General features: G+C 44.8%; 1 protein-coding gene across 1 annotated transcript in view; it reads left to right on the forward strand.

Moving 5' to 3' along the window:
* Window positions 1-13,075, forward strand: part of DMD (dystrophin) — a 1,907,270-nt gene that overhangs the window by 364,049 nt on the left and 1,530,146 nt on the right. The window contains exon 2 of the mRNA XM_084843968.1: window positions 12,331-12,392. Coding sequence (XP_084700094.1) covers window positions 12,331-12,392 — 62 coding nt within the window. The remainder of the gene's footprint in view (window positions 1-12,330; window positions 12,393-13,075) is intronic.

A 13,075-nucleotide genomic window follows, 5' to 3' on the forward strand; every position in this document is an offset into this window, starting at 1 on the left:
TTTCTTGTATGGCTGTCATCTTTGCAATACTTCGTTGTAGCTCACTGACCCTAATGCTTTGTTCATGCATATTATTAAGTCCCTACTTTTGCACTTGTCATTTAAGTATGACCTACCATAACATGAAGAGGTGTCTGTCTCTTTCTGTGATGAACAGAATAATAAAGTATTTGGTAGAGAACCTTTGTACGAATAGCCATTTTTCTTTCAGCGAAGGTAGGAACCCTGTTCCTCATTACATTCATCATCATCATTACCCTTTTCTGATGGATCTTGTTTTGAGTCCTCTTCATATTCAGGAGGAATACAATTTGACATGAGTAGTCCCTTGTTCATGTTTTTATCAGCTTTTTAAAATGTTAACATTTCATCTGGCATGTCAGTAGCCATCCAAAATATCTTAAGTTCTTCAGAATCACAGAACCTATCTGCAAGTCCAAAATTAACTTCCTTTAAAGCCTCTCTGATGATGTCCTTTGCAGCTGATTTGATGTTATCTACTTCTTGTATGTGTCAGACTATTTCTTCAATCCCTAGATTTACTGAAAACAGCATCAAGGACTTGTTTTTACTGTCAGATGAACTGAAGCATATGTCTTCACCATAATGTTTTTGTAGTCCAATTTAACTTCAGTGTTTCTAATTCATTGTTTCTAGCTGCTGCTGTTTGTAGTGTTTATTAAAGCCTTAATGCATAGGAAAGATTTAGTTTATTAGGCTCTTGTTTACATACTACTGAAAGATAATAATTGATATGTGTTGCAATGTTTGATTTTGCCTATTTTGTAGTCAATCTGAAATGTTACTATGTTAGTATCAGTGAAATGCGTTGTTTATGAATATGATGAGGTCCTGTTATAATTATGTATGTACTGGTATGCTTTTTTATTGTTGTATTGCTATTTTGTTAGCAACTTTGGGCAGTTTTTGTAGGAAAGTGGCATATAAATTAGATGATGATGATGCCTTCTCCAGCCAATTTATTTATGAGATCATGGATTTCCAACAGTGTGAAACCACATCCTTCTTGAAGCTTAGGACTAGGGATGGGGGAGGATTTCTCCCCGAAACTTCGGGGGGCCGAGCGCCAACGCATTCGGTCCTCCGAAGGTTGTTCGGGGAGAAATTCACCGCCCCGCCCCCCCCCCGGGATGGGACTTACCTTTCACAAATGTCCCTCCCGGTGGCGGGTCCCGGCAGCGGTTCGGCAGGTCTTCGTCAGGGGCGGCAGCCGGTCTTTCGACCGGCTGCCACCGCTGCCATTACAAGCAAAGTAAAAAAAAAAAACACGCCCCTGTGATAGGCTACGTAACGATTAACGAAGCCTATCACGGCTAGATTTGCAAAGTCAGCCGTGACAGGCTGCGTTAATCGTCACGTAGCCTATCACGGGTGACTTTAAAAAAAAAAATAAGCACGTACGGCTAATGGCGGCCCCCATAGGGAGCCGCCATTCGCGTTCCTTATTTGGTCGCTGTAGTCTACGTAAAGATTTACGTAGACTACGGAGAAAATAAGGACAACGCAAATAGTGTTGCCCTTATTTTCGCCGTAGTCTACGTAAATCTTTACGTAGACTACAGGGACCAAATAAGGAACGCGAATGGCAGCACCCTATGGGGGCCGCCATTTGCGTACGCGCTTTTTTTTTTTTCAAAGTCACCCGTGATAGGCTACGTGACGATTAATGTAGCCTATCACGGCTGACTTTGCAGATCTAGCCGTGATAGGCTACGTTAATCGTCACGTAGCCTATCACGGGGGCGTTTTTTAAAAAAAACTTTTTATTTCGCGGCCGGGCGAGGCGAGGCGCCTCCCCCCTGGCCTGAATTTCGGCCGGGCGAGGCGGGAAGCCTCCCCCCCGGCCTGAACTTCGGGGGGAGAGCAGCGAAGCACCTCCCCCCCACCGCGAAATGCTGCGAGACCAGGCTTTCGTGCACTCCTACCACAGACTATACATCTTACATGAATTAATGGCATAACCAAAGATGGAGGTGCTCATGGTAGAACTGTTGACCTTGTTTTACGTGATGTTCCCACAATGGCAGTTTCTGCTGACCAAATCTTCATGCTTGCTTACTTCTTTATCTTGTTGTTGTTCAGCTACTTTTATCAAGAGTTTTTCAAAGTGTATGCTTTGTAGCATTGGTTAGTCACATGATACACAGCCAGTTTCAGCTGTCTAGCCACGGGAAGGTGGAGCGCAGGAGGAGGCTGCCAGACGACACATAGGATGTGTCGTACCAGCATTTCCACCTTCCCTGCCCCGGAACACCCCCAGGAACGCCCCGTTTTGGCCGCTTTGTGCTCCTCTTCCAAGGTCAGTTCCCAGAAAAACACATATCCTGTGGCCATCTAGCTGCTGACTAGCGGCCATAGGATCGCTCCCTAAATGTTCTAGGAGCCGAAATAGGTGCAGTTAAAATTTGGTGGCAGCCATTTCAAAAGATGGCATTGATAAAAACTGTTCCAAGCTACAGTGATGTCTACACAAGTTTTTCTGGTTCTCTTATACATGGTTGGTTTTGTTGGTTACACAAATCAGAACAGACATTATTATGGGACTTCATTACAGGGACTGGATTATTTATTCACAGTAATTGCATTCCCTCAAGATTGACATCTGTGTGTTTTCTTCTTAGGATCCAGACTAGCATTGAACATTATTTTCTTTTTACCCAGGTCTTCTGAAGTTTTATTTTTTTTTTAAATCCAACATTATGCTTGCTGTTGTCTTAATTCAAATACTATGTTAAATGTTATAACAGCTGTTGCAAAATCAAATTATTTTACATTTCAGACAAGTTTTAAAGAGAACAAGATGTTTATTCAAAAAGAATTGCTAAATCTAATGTCTTGCATTCATTTCCACATTTCAGAGGCCATTGCATTCTGTCAACAGAATGACAGAAGGCTCTTCTGTATTCTACCACTGTCTGAATTTGTAACACATGCATTTTGGCTTTTTATAGTGGTAAACACTAGACATTTCCGATGTCTACACGAGCAGTTTTTCAATTTTGAGTAGGAATGTACGAAAGTCACTTACCTTTTTGACGGAGTGATTCATGGTGCGGGGGGGGAGGCGCTCCATGCCTCCCCCTGAAATCCTAACCCGGCCAGTTCCACTCCACGGAGATTCTGTGGAGCTGCCGGCGGGGGCCGCCCGCAGCCGGACATCCATCCACTGGGCAGCCTGCAGGCAAAAAACCCACAACAGTGTATGCAAATGGCAGCGGCTGCAGCGGCTGCCATTTGCGTTCCCTTTTTTTCGCTGTTTTAGCCTATGTAAATATTTACGTCAGCTATTACTGCGAAAAAAAAGGGGAATGCAAATAGCATAGTGGGCACCATTTCGTAAATATTTATGTAGGCTAAAACAGTGAAAAAAAGGGAACGCAAATGGTGGCCGCTGTAGCCGCCGCCATTTGCGTATGCTTTTTTTTTTTTTAGCTTGCCGTGATAGGCTACGTAAATACTTATGTAGCCTATATCACAGCCTCCGCAGGGACACAAATGGCGTCCCTGTGTTAGCCGTGATAGGCTATGTAATTACTTATGTAGCCTATCACAGCTATGATAAGGAAGCGAATGGCGGCTCCCTATGGGGGCCGCCATTAGTGTACGCACTTTTTTTTTTTTTAAGTCACCCGTGATAGGCTACGTGACGATTGATGTAGCCTATCACGGCTGACTTTGCAAATCTAGCCATGATAGGCTACGTTAATCATCACGTAGCCTATCAGGGGGCGTTTTTTTAAAAAAAACTTTCGAGTCCGCGGCCGGGCGAGGCAGCAAGCCTCCCCCCCGGCCTGAATTTCGGCCGGGGCGAGGCGGGAAGCCTCCCCCCTGGCCTGAACTTCGCGGGGGGAGCAGCGAAGCGCCTCCCCCCCACCGCGAACAACCTTCGAGGACAGGTAAGGGACTTTCGTCCACCCCTAATTGCTCTTGCAAGTTAAACCTTTTTTCAAGCACTGTCACCCCTTTTCTTGTTATGATTATAATTAAGTGAATGGTATAATTTAATTTGGCCTTTTGGAGAGTGCTTAATTTGTAGCTATAGATTCTCGCCCAGAGCATGGGCATGATGTAGTTTCACCAAGCAGTTCGAGCTTGGTCAGGAAACGGGTTTGAATGGGAGCCTCTGATGGACCCCTAAAAATGATGCTTTAAAATGTAAAATGTTCACACAAAGTCTTATAATTTTGAAATATAATTGAGTCCTATAGCATTGTACAATTGACTACGTGGCATAGAACAGTGTGGTGGAGTAGTCAGAATGTTAGCTATGGACATTGAAAATGCAGGGTTATGACAGATATAAAAGAATGGCTGGGTCATTTGGAAAGCCTCTTCATCACATACAGTAATGGCATACTTCTTCCTGTCCTGTGAAGTGCCCTGAAGAAATGTTTTCAGTTGTCATGACCCTAACCTGGAGCAGGAGCAGCAAGGACTTTGACAGAGAGGAGGAGAAACCAGCTGGATCAGGAAGTCAGTGGTGCTGATCCCAGACTCTGAGCGTGAACTGTGCCTGTCAGCCAAGAACCATCTGGGACAGAACTCCCCAAGCAGGGATCCCCAGAGACAACTTCTCCTGAGCCCGATTCCACCGAGGGACTGCCCCCTTTACACCATGGGCCTCCTGCTCAGTGTTGTCTGTGTCATCAGCACGGGCAATGTGCAAGGTGGGAGCTGATGGAGGTGGCAGAGTGCAAAGCCCTATTGAACACAGTGGGTGCGAACTGTGCTTGTTTATATCAAATTGGTGCCACTTTATAAATATAAAGCAACAGCCCAATTGATGTGGAATGGATAGCTGACAACTGCACCATCATTCAACTTGCAATGAAGTATGTCTGTAAAGCAAGTTGCAAAACTGAGATCGTACCCCAGGTGGAGGTTCGAGCTACTGTTACTTGTATATTCACCCGCAATTTCAGACTTTGGCTCTACCTGAGAGGATGGGAGAATGAACCATTACATCAAATCTGTAACTTCCATATTGGAGGTTCCACAGAACACAGAATATGAGTAGGCTAACTGAGAGCAGTGCCAGCTCTAGGCTTTTGAGGGCCCTTGGGCAAAACACCCCCTCAGTGGCCCATTCCCTCATTGAATCTTTCTTCCTGTTGCCATAATCACTCTTCATCTTCTTTCTCATAATGGCTTCCACTTGCTTGCTTGTGTGCTTGACTGGCAGAGACCCATTAAGCAAGTAGGCAGTGGTATCTGCTGCTCCTCATTCTCACCACCACCATTGCCTGGGTTGCGGGGGGGCAAGTTGTAATGGAGAAGAGGAGGACCAACTCAAGGGGGCTTTGTCAGTGGGCCCTTCCTGGGGTGTGGGCCATTGGCAGATGCCCAACCATTGTCTAGCTCTGATGCCAGCCCTGCTGCCAGAGAGCCACCAATTACATGGTTAATGCTTTTCTTGTTAGCTTCTCACATATGATTTATCTTGTATAAACAAACTGCATCTCCTCTCTTTGGATGATAATTGAAATAAATTAAATGTCTTATAGCCACTGATAAAATGCAGCTCATATATTTGCTGAAACGTTATGGATGTTGCTACATAAATGCCTGTGCTTATCTGTAGTCTTTCTAAATTAAGAAACTTAGAAAGTATCATAGAAAGTATCATAGAATCATAGGGTTGGAAGGGGCCTACAAGACTATCGAGCCCAGCCCCATACTCAATGCAGGAAGCCTGATTCCCAGGCGGTCTCCCATCCAAATACTAACCAGGGCTGACCCTGCTTAGCTTCCGAGATCAGACAAGATTGCGTGAATCCAACCCTTTGGAATACATTCCCGATTGCAAATTTTAGACTAATCTTAAAATTGAGAGCAACTTTAAGATGATGATTAAAAAAAGTATGAAATAAAACTCAGAGGATATTTTTAAAGTAACTTTAATAGACTTACTTGTAGCATAATTTAATTTGTACTTGAAGAATGAATGACTGTAAAATTGGAGAGGAGGCAGTGTCAGCTATGCATATAAAAGAAAGCTATGTGTTGCTTTTTTATATGTGAATCCTCAGACTGACACACCACTAGATCTAATATAAAGCCTCAGTAATCACCTAAACAGAGAGTGCCACAAACACAGCATTAAAAATCAATTCATCAAAATAAGAAATTACAAGATGGATTTTCCATATACACTTTCTTAACATGACAAGACTAGCAAAATCAATAGACTTGTGAGTTTTCTTTCACTCTTCACTAACTTTGACTTCCTTTGTGTTACTTGTGGTGAATACTCAGTATGATTTTTTTTTTTAGGCTTTGAGAGAAAACATCATTTGGATGTAGTGATAATCAGATTTCATTTGAAAATGCATCTTTGTTGAATTTGATGACAGTGATAAAATGTTGGGTCATTCAATCTATATACTTTTTTCTTTATTTTATTTCATCATTTGTCCCACTTGACTACTCCATGAACACAGAAGCTGAAATTGGCATGCAGTCCTTTCCACAAAGATACTATACTGGAACAATTGATGCTGTCATGCCACTGATTTTGCTACTGCTTCTGCCAAGCTGTTCCTAATATGATAGTGTGGCATGAAAGGAGGTCTTAAACAATATTATTTTCTTCAGGTTCCAGCTGCCAGTTATGTGTATACTTAATTCCCCCAAATAGGGAATTAAAGATCTTCAGGTTTTTACATATTACTGGAGGCTGAGTATAGCTAGCATGAGGCCTTATTTACACAAAATATGCTAATGAGCACAAAGGGGTACTTGATACCATTGATGGCAGTAGAACAAAATTCAGGTAAAAGAGTAAATGATTATTAAATACCCAAAGATAAATATAACATATCTTTTTTTTGAAGTACATGTATGTAGTAACAAGCCCTCTTCAGCTTTTACAGACAACAAAACAATAATATCATGACAATTCAGAAGGATGGGAAGCTCTTTTCCCCTCAGGGTCAGAGTGAATCAAACATTCTTTTTTCTCCTCTAGCCTTGGCATTAGGGATGTACGAATTACTTAGCTGCCATTCTGAGGGGGTCCACAGGGGGGAGGCGATCCGTCCCTCCCCCCCGGAATCCTCACCGGCTGGCTCCGTTCCACAGCGATTCTGTGGAGCCACCAGCCGGCTCCAAAGCCCCAGCGATACGGCCGCCGTTGCTGTATCGCTGGCTGGACTGACCTACTGCGGACGCAAATGGCGTCCGGCATAGTGGACACCATTTGTATCCCTGCTCTTTGACGTGATAGGCTATGTAAATCTTTACGTAGCCTACACACGAAGGAACAGGGATGCAAATACACCATTGCGTCCCTGTTTTTTCATGCAATAGGCTACATAAAGATTTACGTAGCCTATCACGTCAAAGAGCAGGGACGCAAATGGCATAGTGGACGCCATTTGCATCACTACTGTTTTCGGTGATAGGCTATGTAAATATTTATGTAGCCTATCACTGAAAAGAGCAGGGACACAAATGGCATTGACTACGCTGGACACCATTTGCATCCGCAGCCTGGCAGCGGACGGAAGTCCGGCTGTGGACAGGCCCGGCCGGCGGCTCCGCAGACTTGCTGCGGAGCGGAACTGGCCGGGGAGGATTCCGGGGGGAGGGATAGATTGCCTCCCTCCCCAGCAGACCCCGGAGCAGACTGGTAAGTGGGGTTCGTACACCCCTAGCTGGGAATGATGATGTACTGTGCTTCAAATTCTGGGACATCATGGGGCTTCTTACTAGGTGCTATTGATGTAGAATTGACTTTTAGCATCTTCATGTAACTGTTGGGTGTGTCCATCCGGAGGTTTTGGGCAAACTCTTGTCACCCAGCAGCTGTTCTTTTCTCCTTCATCAGATTGAGATAAAGCAATGGAGGTATTGAACTGGTGGTTGCAATCAGAAATAGACTAGAGGGGCAGTGAATTGAAGCTCACTCCAGATAAAATGAAGGTACCATTCCTAGGGGATTCATCTGAACCTTTCCTGGACACAGATAGCCTGGACACACATATCCATGCCCTGGTAATGCCCAGATTGGTTTATTGCAAATTGTTGTATGTGGGTTTACCTCTGAAGACTTTCCAGAAATGTCAGTTAGTATCAAATACTTTAGCCAGGTTACTAACTGGGTGTCAGTCCTTGCCGGCTGACTGCAGCTTGCCGGTAAACAGTGGCAATAACTCACTGACAGATAATCTGGGTCGTAAACCTGTCCAAGGCTAGGAAAGGAGGGGGCTAGAGCAGGGGGCTTTACCAGTTCAAAAAAATCCAAAATGGCATGGCAGAGAGAAGTCCTTTTCTAGTCCAAGGTCTAAACACAGGTGTATTCAGTGTTTATAGTCTGTATATAGTCTGTGTATTCAGACTACAGCGACCAAATAAGGAACGGGAATGGCGGCTCCCTATGGGGGCCGCCATTATCCGTACGCGCTTTTTTTTTTTTTAAGTCACCCGTGATAGGCTACGTGATGATTTACGTAGCCTATCACGGCTGACTTTGCAAATCTAGCCGTGATAGGCTACGTTAATCGTCACGTAGCCTATCATGGGGGAGTTTTTTTTTTCTTTTATTGGAATGGCGGTGGCGGCAGCCAGTCGAAAGACTGGCTGCCGCTCCCGCCCCGCATGAACGCCCGCCGAACTGCCGGCCGGACCCGCCACCGGGAGGGACATTCGGCGAAGGTAAGTCCCGTCCCGGGGGGGGGGGTGCGGGGTGCGGGGGGGTACGGAGGATTTCTCCCTGAAACTTGTTCAGGGGGCCGAACACGTTGGCGCTCGGCCCCCCGAAGTTTCGGGGAGAAATTCTCCGCCATCCCTAAGGGAATCACAAGCAAGGCTGAGGTTCAGGTTTGGGGTCGAGATGGGGCTGATGAGATCCAATACATGGAAATGACATTGTTCTCCAGCAGCTTTCTCCCTGCCTGCTTCCTGCTTTTAACGGCAGTGTCCTGAAACAGCTGCTGGCAATCAGTCCTCCTCCGGCCTCTGGCAGCCTCTCTGACTTAAATGGACAGGGACTTGCCTTCATTGCTCTTTTACATGACGCTGCCTTCACTCTGCTCGGGTCAGCAGAATTTCGCCCTCTGAATCCTCCGGAGAGGCTGCAGCCAGGCATGGCTGCTCCATGGGGGCGGGGGGGGCGGGCTTGGGCTACTTCAGCTACTTCAGTTATTTCTGCGCTAGTTCCTTTCCCTCGGTCTAGAGCCTGCCATTCCCCTTCATCCTTGGAGGAGTCCAAGGGAGGAATGACACTGGATCATGCTTTTCCAGTTCTTAAAGGTGTACACTGGCTGCCTCTCCATTTCTGAGACCAATTCAAAGTGCTGGTAATTGCCTATAAAGCCCTAATAAGTTTGAGATAGGACTACTTGAAGTCCACTATGACATGAAGTTCTCCAAACATTGCAGTCATCTTTGGAGGCCATCCTCCAAGCTTCCCTGCCATGAAGTTAGATAGGTGGTGACTGGAAGATTTTGGTTGTGGTCCCCCCCCCCTCTGTGGAATGCTCTGCAGTAAACTCAGCTATCATTTTGGTTCGACATGAAAGATCTTTTTATTTGCCTAGGCACTTCAGCACATAGCATAAGCTGGTCTATGGGTTTTTTTAAAAAAATAATTTCTGCTGAATTTGATGGGCTGTATTTAGTCACTGCTGTTTTTCTCAATTTTATTTGTTGTAGTTTTATTTAATTATCATATTCTGTGCATCATCCTAGAAGTCTTTCGAGAAGAGCAACATAACAATATATTATAGACATATATTAAATAACAAAAAGGATATCATAGAATCATAGAATAGTAGGGTTGGAAGGGGCCTATAAGACCGTTGAGTACAACCCCCTGCTCAATGCAGGAATCTTAAGTCAAAGCATCCCTGACAGATGGCTAAACAGCTTCATCTTGAATGTCTCCAGTGTGGAAGAGCCCACCACCTCCCTAGGTCATTGGTTCCATTGTCGTATTGCTCTAACAGTCAGGAGGTTTTTCCTGATGTTCAGCCAGAATCTGGCTTCCTGTAACTTGAGCCCATTATTATGTGTCCCGCATTCTAGGATGATCAAGAAGAGACCAAGAAGAGACCTTCCTCTCTGTGACAACCTTTCAAGTACTTGAAGAGCGCTATCATATTTCCCCTCAGTCTTCTCGTCTCAAGGCTAAACATGCCCAGTTCCTTAAGTCTCTCCTCATAGGACTTTGTTTCCAGTCCTCTGATCATCTTTGTTGCCCTCCTCTAAACCCTCTCCAGCTTGTCTGCATCCTTCTTAAAGTGTGGCGCCCAGAACTGGACACACTACTCCAGATGAGGCCTAACCAGTGCTGAGTAGAGGGGGACTAGTACTTCCCTGGATTTGGAAGCTATGCTTCTATTACTGCAGCCCAAAATAGCATTTGCCTTTTTTGCAGCCACATTCAGCTTGTTAACTACAACAATTCCAAGATCCTTCTCACTTGTAGTGTGGTTGAGCCACGTATCCCCTATCTTGTAGCTGTGCATTCAGTTTCTTTTTCCTAGGTGCAGAACTTGGCATTTCTCCCTATTAAATGTAGGGATGTCAGAGAATTCTGCCACAGACTCCAGTGAGGCCGGATTCTTCAGAATCCGCCCCTCCGGAGTCTGTGGTGGAACGGCCTCCCCACCCACCACCCTGCAGAATCCCCCCAGGACGGACCTACATGGTGGCAGATGTGGCTGCCGCAGCAGTGGCAGCAGCGGCTCCAGCCGCTGCCAGGGTGCTGCAGCCACAAATGACAGCCGTCATAGCAGCCACCATTTGCATCCCTACACTTGCCCATGATAGGCTACTATATACGTAGCCTATCACGGCTAAAGCAGGGGCGCAAATGGCCATTTGTGTGGCTGCCTTTACTGTGATAGGCTACGTAAAGTGGCTGCCATTTGTGTCCCTGCTGTTTGCCGTGATAGGCTACATAAATACTTACATAGCCTATCATGGCTGACTGCAAGGCCTCGGCCGGAACTCTGGCTGTGGCTGGCCCCGTCGGCTCCGCAGAGCTGCCACAGAGTGGAGCTGGTCCAGGGAGGATTCCAGGGGGAGGGACGGAGCGCCTCCCCCTACCACAGATTGCCCGGTGCGGAGTCAGGTAACACTTTCGTACATCCCTAATGAATATGTCTTTCCTACCTCTTGCTATCTAGTAATAACTGGAATTGACAGGTGTTTCAAACCTTATCTGGTTTGAAATCTGGTTCCAGTGGTAAACATTTTCAGTTTTCAGAAAACACTGTTCTTGGGTGAGCCTACAATAACATCTTTTTTAGTCATTTACTTGCTTCTTAGTAAGGCCACAGTCTATTTTTCTTGAGCTACATGGCCAGTGATTTAGCCATAGTGCTTTAAGGTAGCTATGATAAATTCTGTGTGTGTTACGCCAGCATTTGTATTATCTGAAAGCTACCCAATGTTTTGCATTTTTAAAAGATCAAGCTTCAGACAAATGGCTTTGAGAATACCTGCCAGTAACTAAACGATCCTGAAAAAGAACACTAAAATAGTGGTTATGACAGAAAAAATAATAATTACAAACCAGTATTCACATGATTATACTTAATAATCTTCCTTTGATCTTCAACGAAAATGTTTACTTAACTGAAGTTTGTTTGTTTGTATTAAATGTCTTGGATACTAAGATACTGGTGTTATGGCTTCATAGTAATGATTCCCATAACCTACTGAGAATAAAATCACAAGTTCTTTCCTACCTGAGCTTCTTTGAATATCACACACATTCTTAGTCCTTATTTTTTGGGGTGTAGGGAATGGCTATCTGTACACACATCTCCTAAAACTAAAACAAAACCATTTATCCTTCTTATGGCAAGACTAACACTTGAAAGCCTACTGCTTTCAAAATGAAGAGTATCTAAGACAGCTTAGTTGCAATCATATCACTGACAATTCCATCCTCCACCTGCCAATCAGACATAAGTCCCGTTGAGTTCAGTGAACTTACTCTCAGGTAAATGTGCATAGATTGCAGCTTTAATTGTTCTGTGAGTTTAATTAGAAAATAACTATAGAGAACTACAGTTTGAATTAGGGTTTTAAAAACGTCAGTTTAAAAGAATATTGTTTGCATCCTAGTAACCCACCCTTCCCCAACCTGGGGCTTTTGGATTTCAGTGCCCATCATCCTCAAGCAACATGGCCAGTGGTCAGGAATCCTGGGGATTTTAGCCCAAAACTCTTGAGGGCACCTAGTTGTCGAAGGCTTCTATAACCTGCTGCAAAAAAATAATATTGGTCAACAACCAAATACAGGTTAACACTTCCATCAGTAACGTTAAATGAATAACTGTGCTTTCTGTTTTACAGATGAAAGGGAAGATGTTCAAAAGAAAACATTCACAAAATGGGTAAATGCACAGCTTGCTAAGGTAAGACTACTCTTCTATTTTGCATTAACAGTGAAATGGTTGATTCTTCATTTTAAGGATAACTTTTCAAAAGTGTTTGCCGCCTACATTAAGACAGCAATCTTATGGCCACTAGACACTGTCTAGACAGCCCTAGGATTTCTCCATTTCTTGGAACTGAGGTTGTCTGCCCTTGGTTCCCAGAAACTGTGCTTCTTGCCCCTTCCCCCTCGTAGCTGGCGTGGTTCTTTCTACACCACTGCTGTCTCCACACTTGTAAACAGAGTATGGAGAGGGTGAAAACGGGGCATTCCCAGGGGCAGGGAGGGGAGGAGACCACAGAAGCTGTTTTAGACAGCTTCCTATCCAGGCCCTTCCCTCCCCCTCCCCAAAGCCACTGCTGGATGTGGTAAAATACACATCTAGCCACAAATGCAGGGCAGATGAGGCACAGAGAAGAGGATCTCCTCCATCCTCCATCCTCTCTGCATTGGATAGTCGATAGCCTCTGAATTCGGAGGCTACCAACTGTCTCAATAGGATTACAATGTAAGTTTCCCTCTAACCTCACAGAATGAGGTGTGGCTATGGTTTGAGTAATTTTGGTTTGTTGGTTTCTTCTCTTGAATTAGTGATTTGGAAAATGAGCGGAAGGATGCTATGGTACTGAAGGAAGATATGGTGGAAGATCTCTGAAGGACTCT

The sequence above is a fragment of the Heloderma suspectum genome, chromosome 3, assembly GCF_057233095.1.
Source record: "Heloderma suspectum isolate Gila_16-S chromosome 3, 16-S_ref, whole genome shotgun sequence".
NCBI classification, from domain to species: Eukaryota; Metazoa; Chordata; class Lepidosauria; order Squamata; family Helodermatidae; genus Heloderma; species Heloderma suspectum.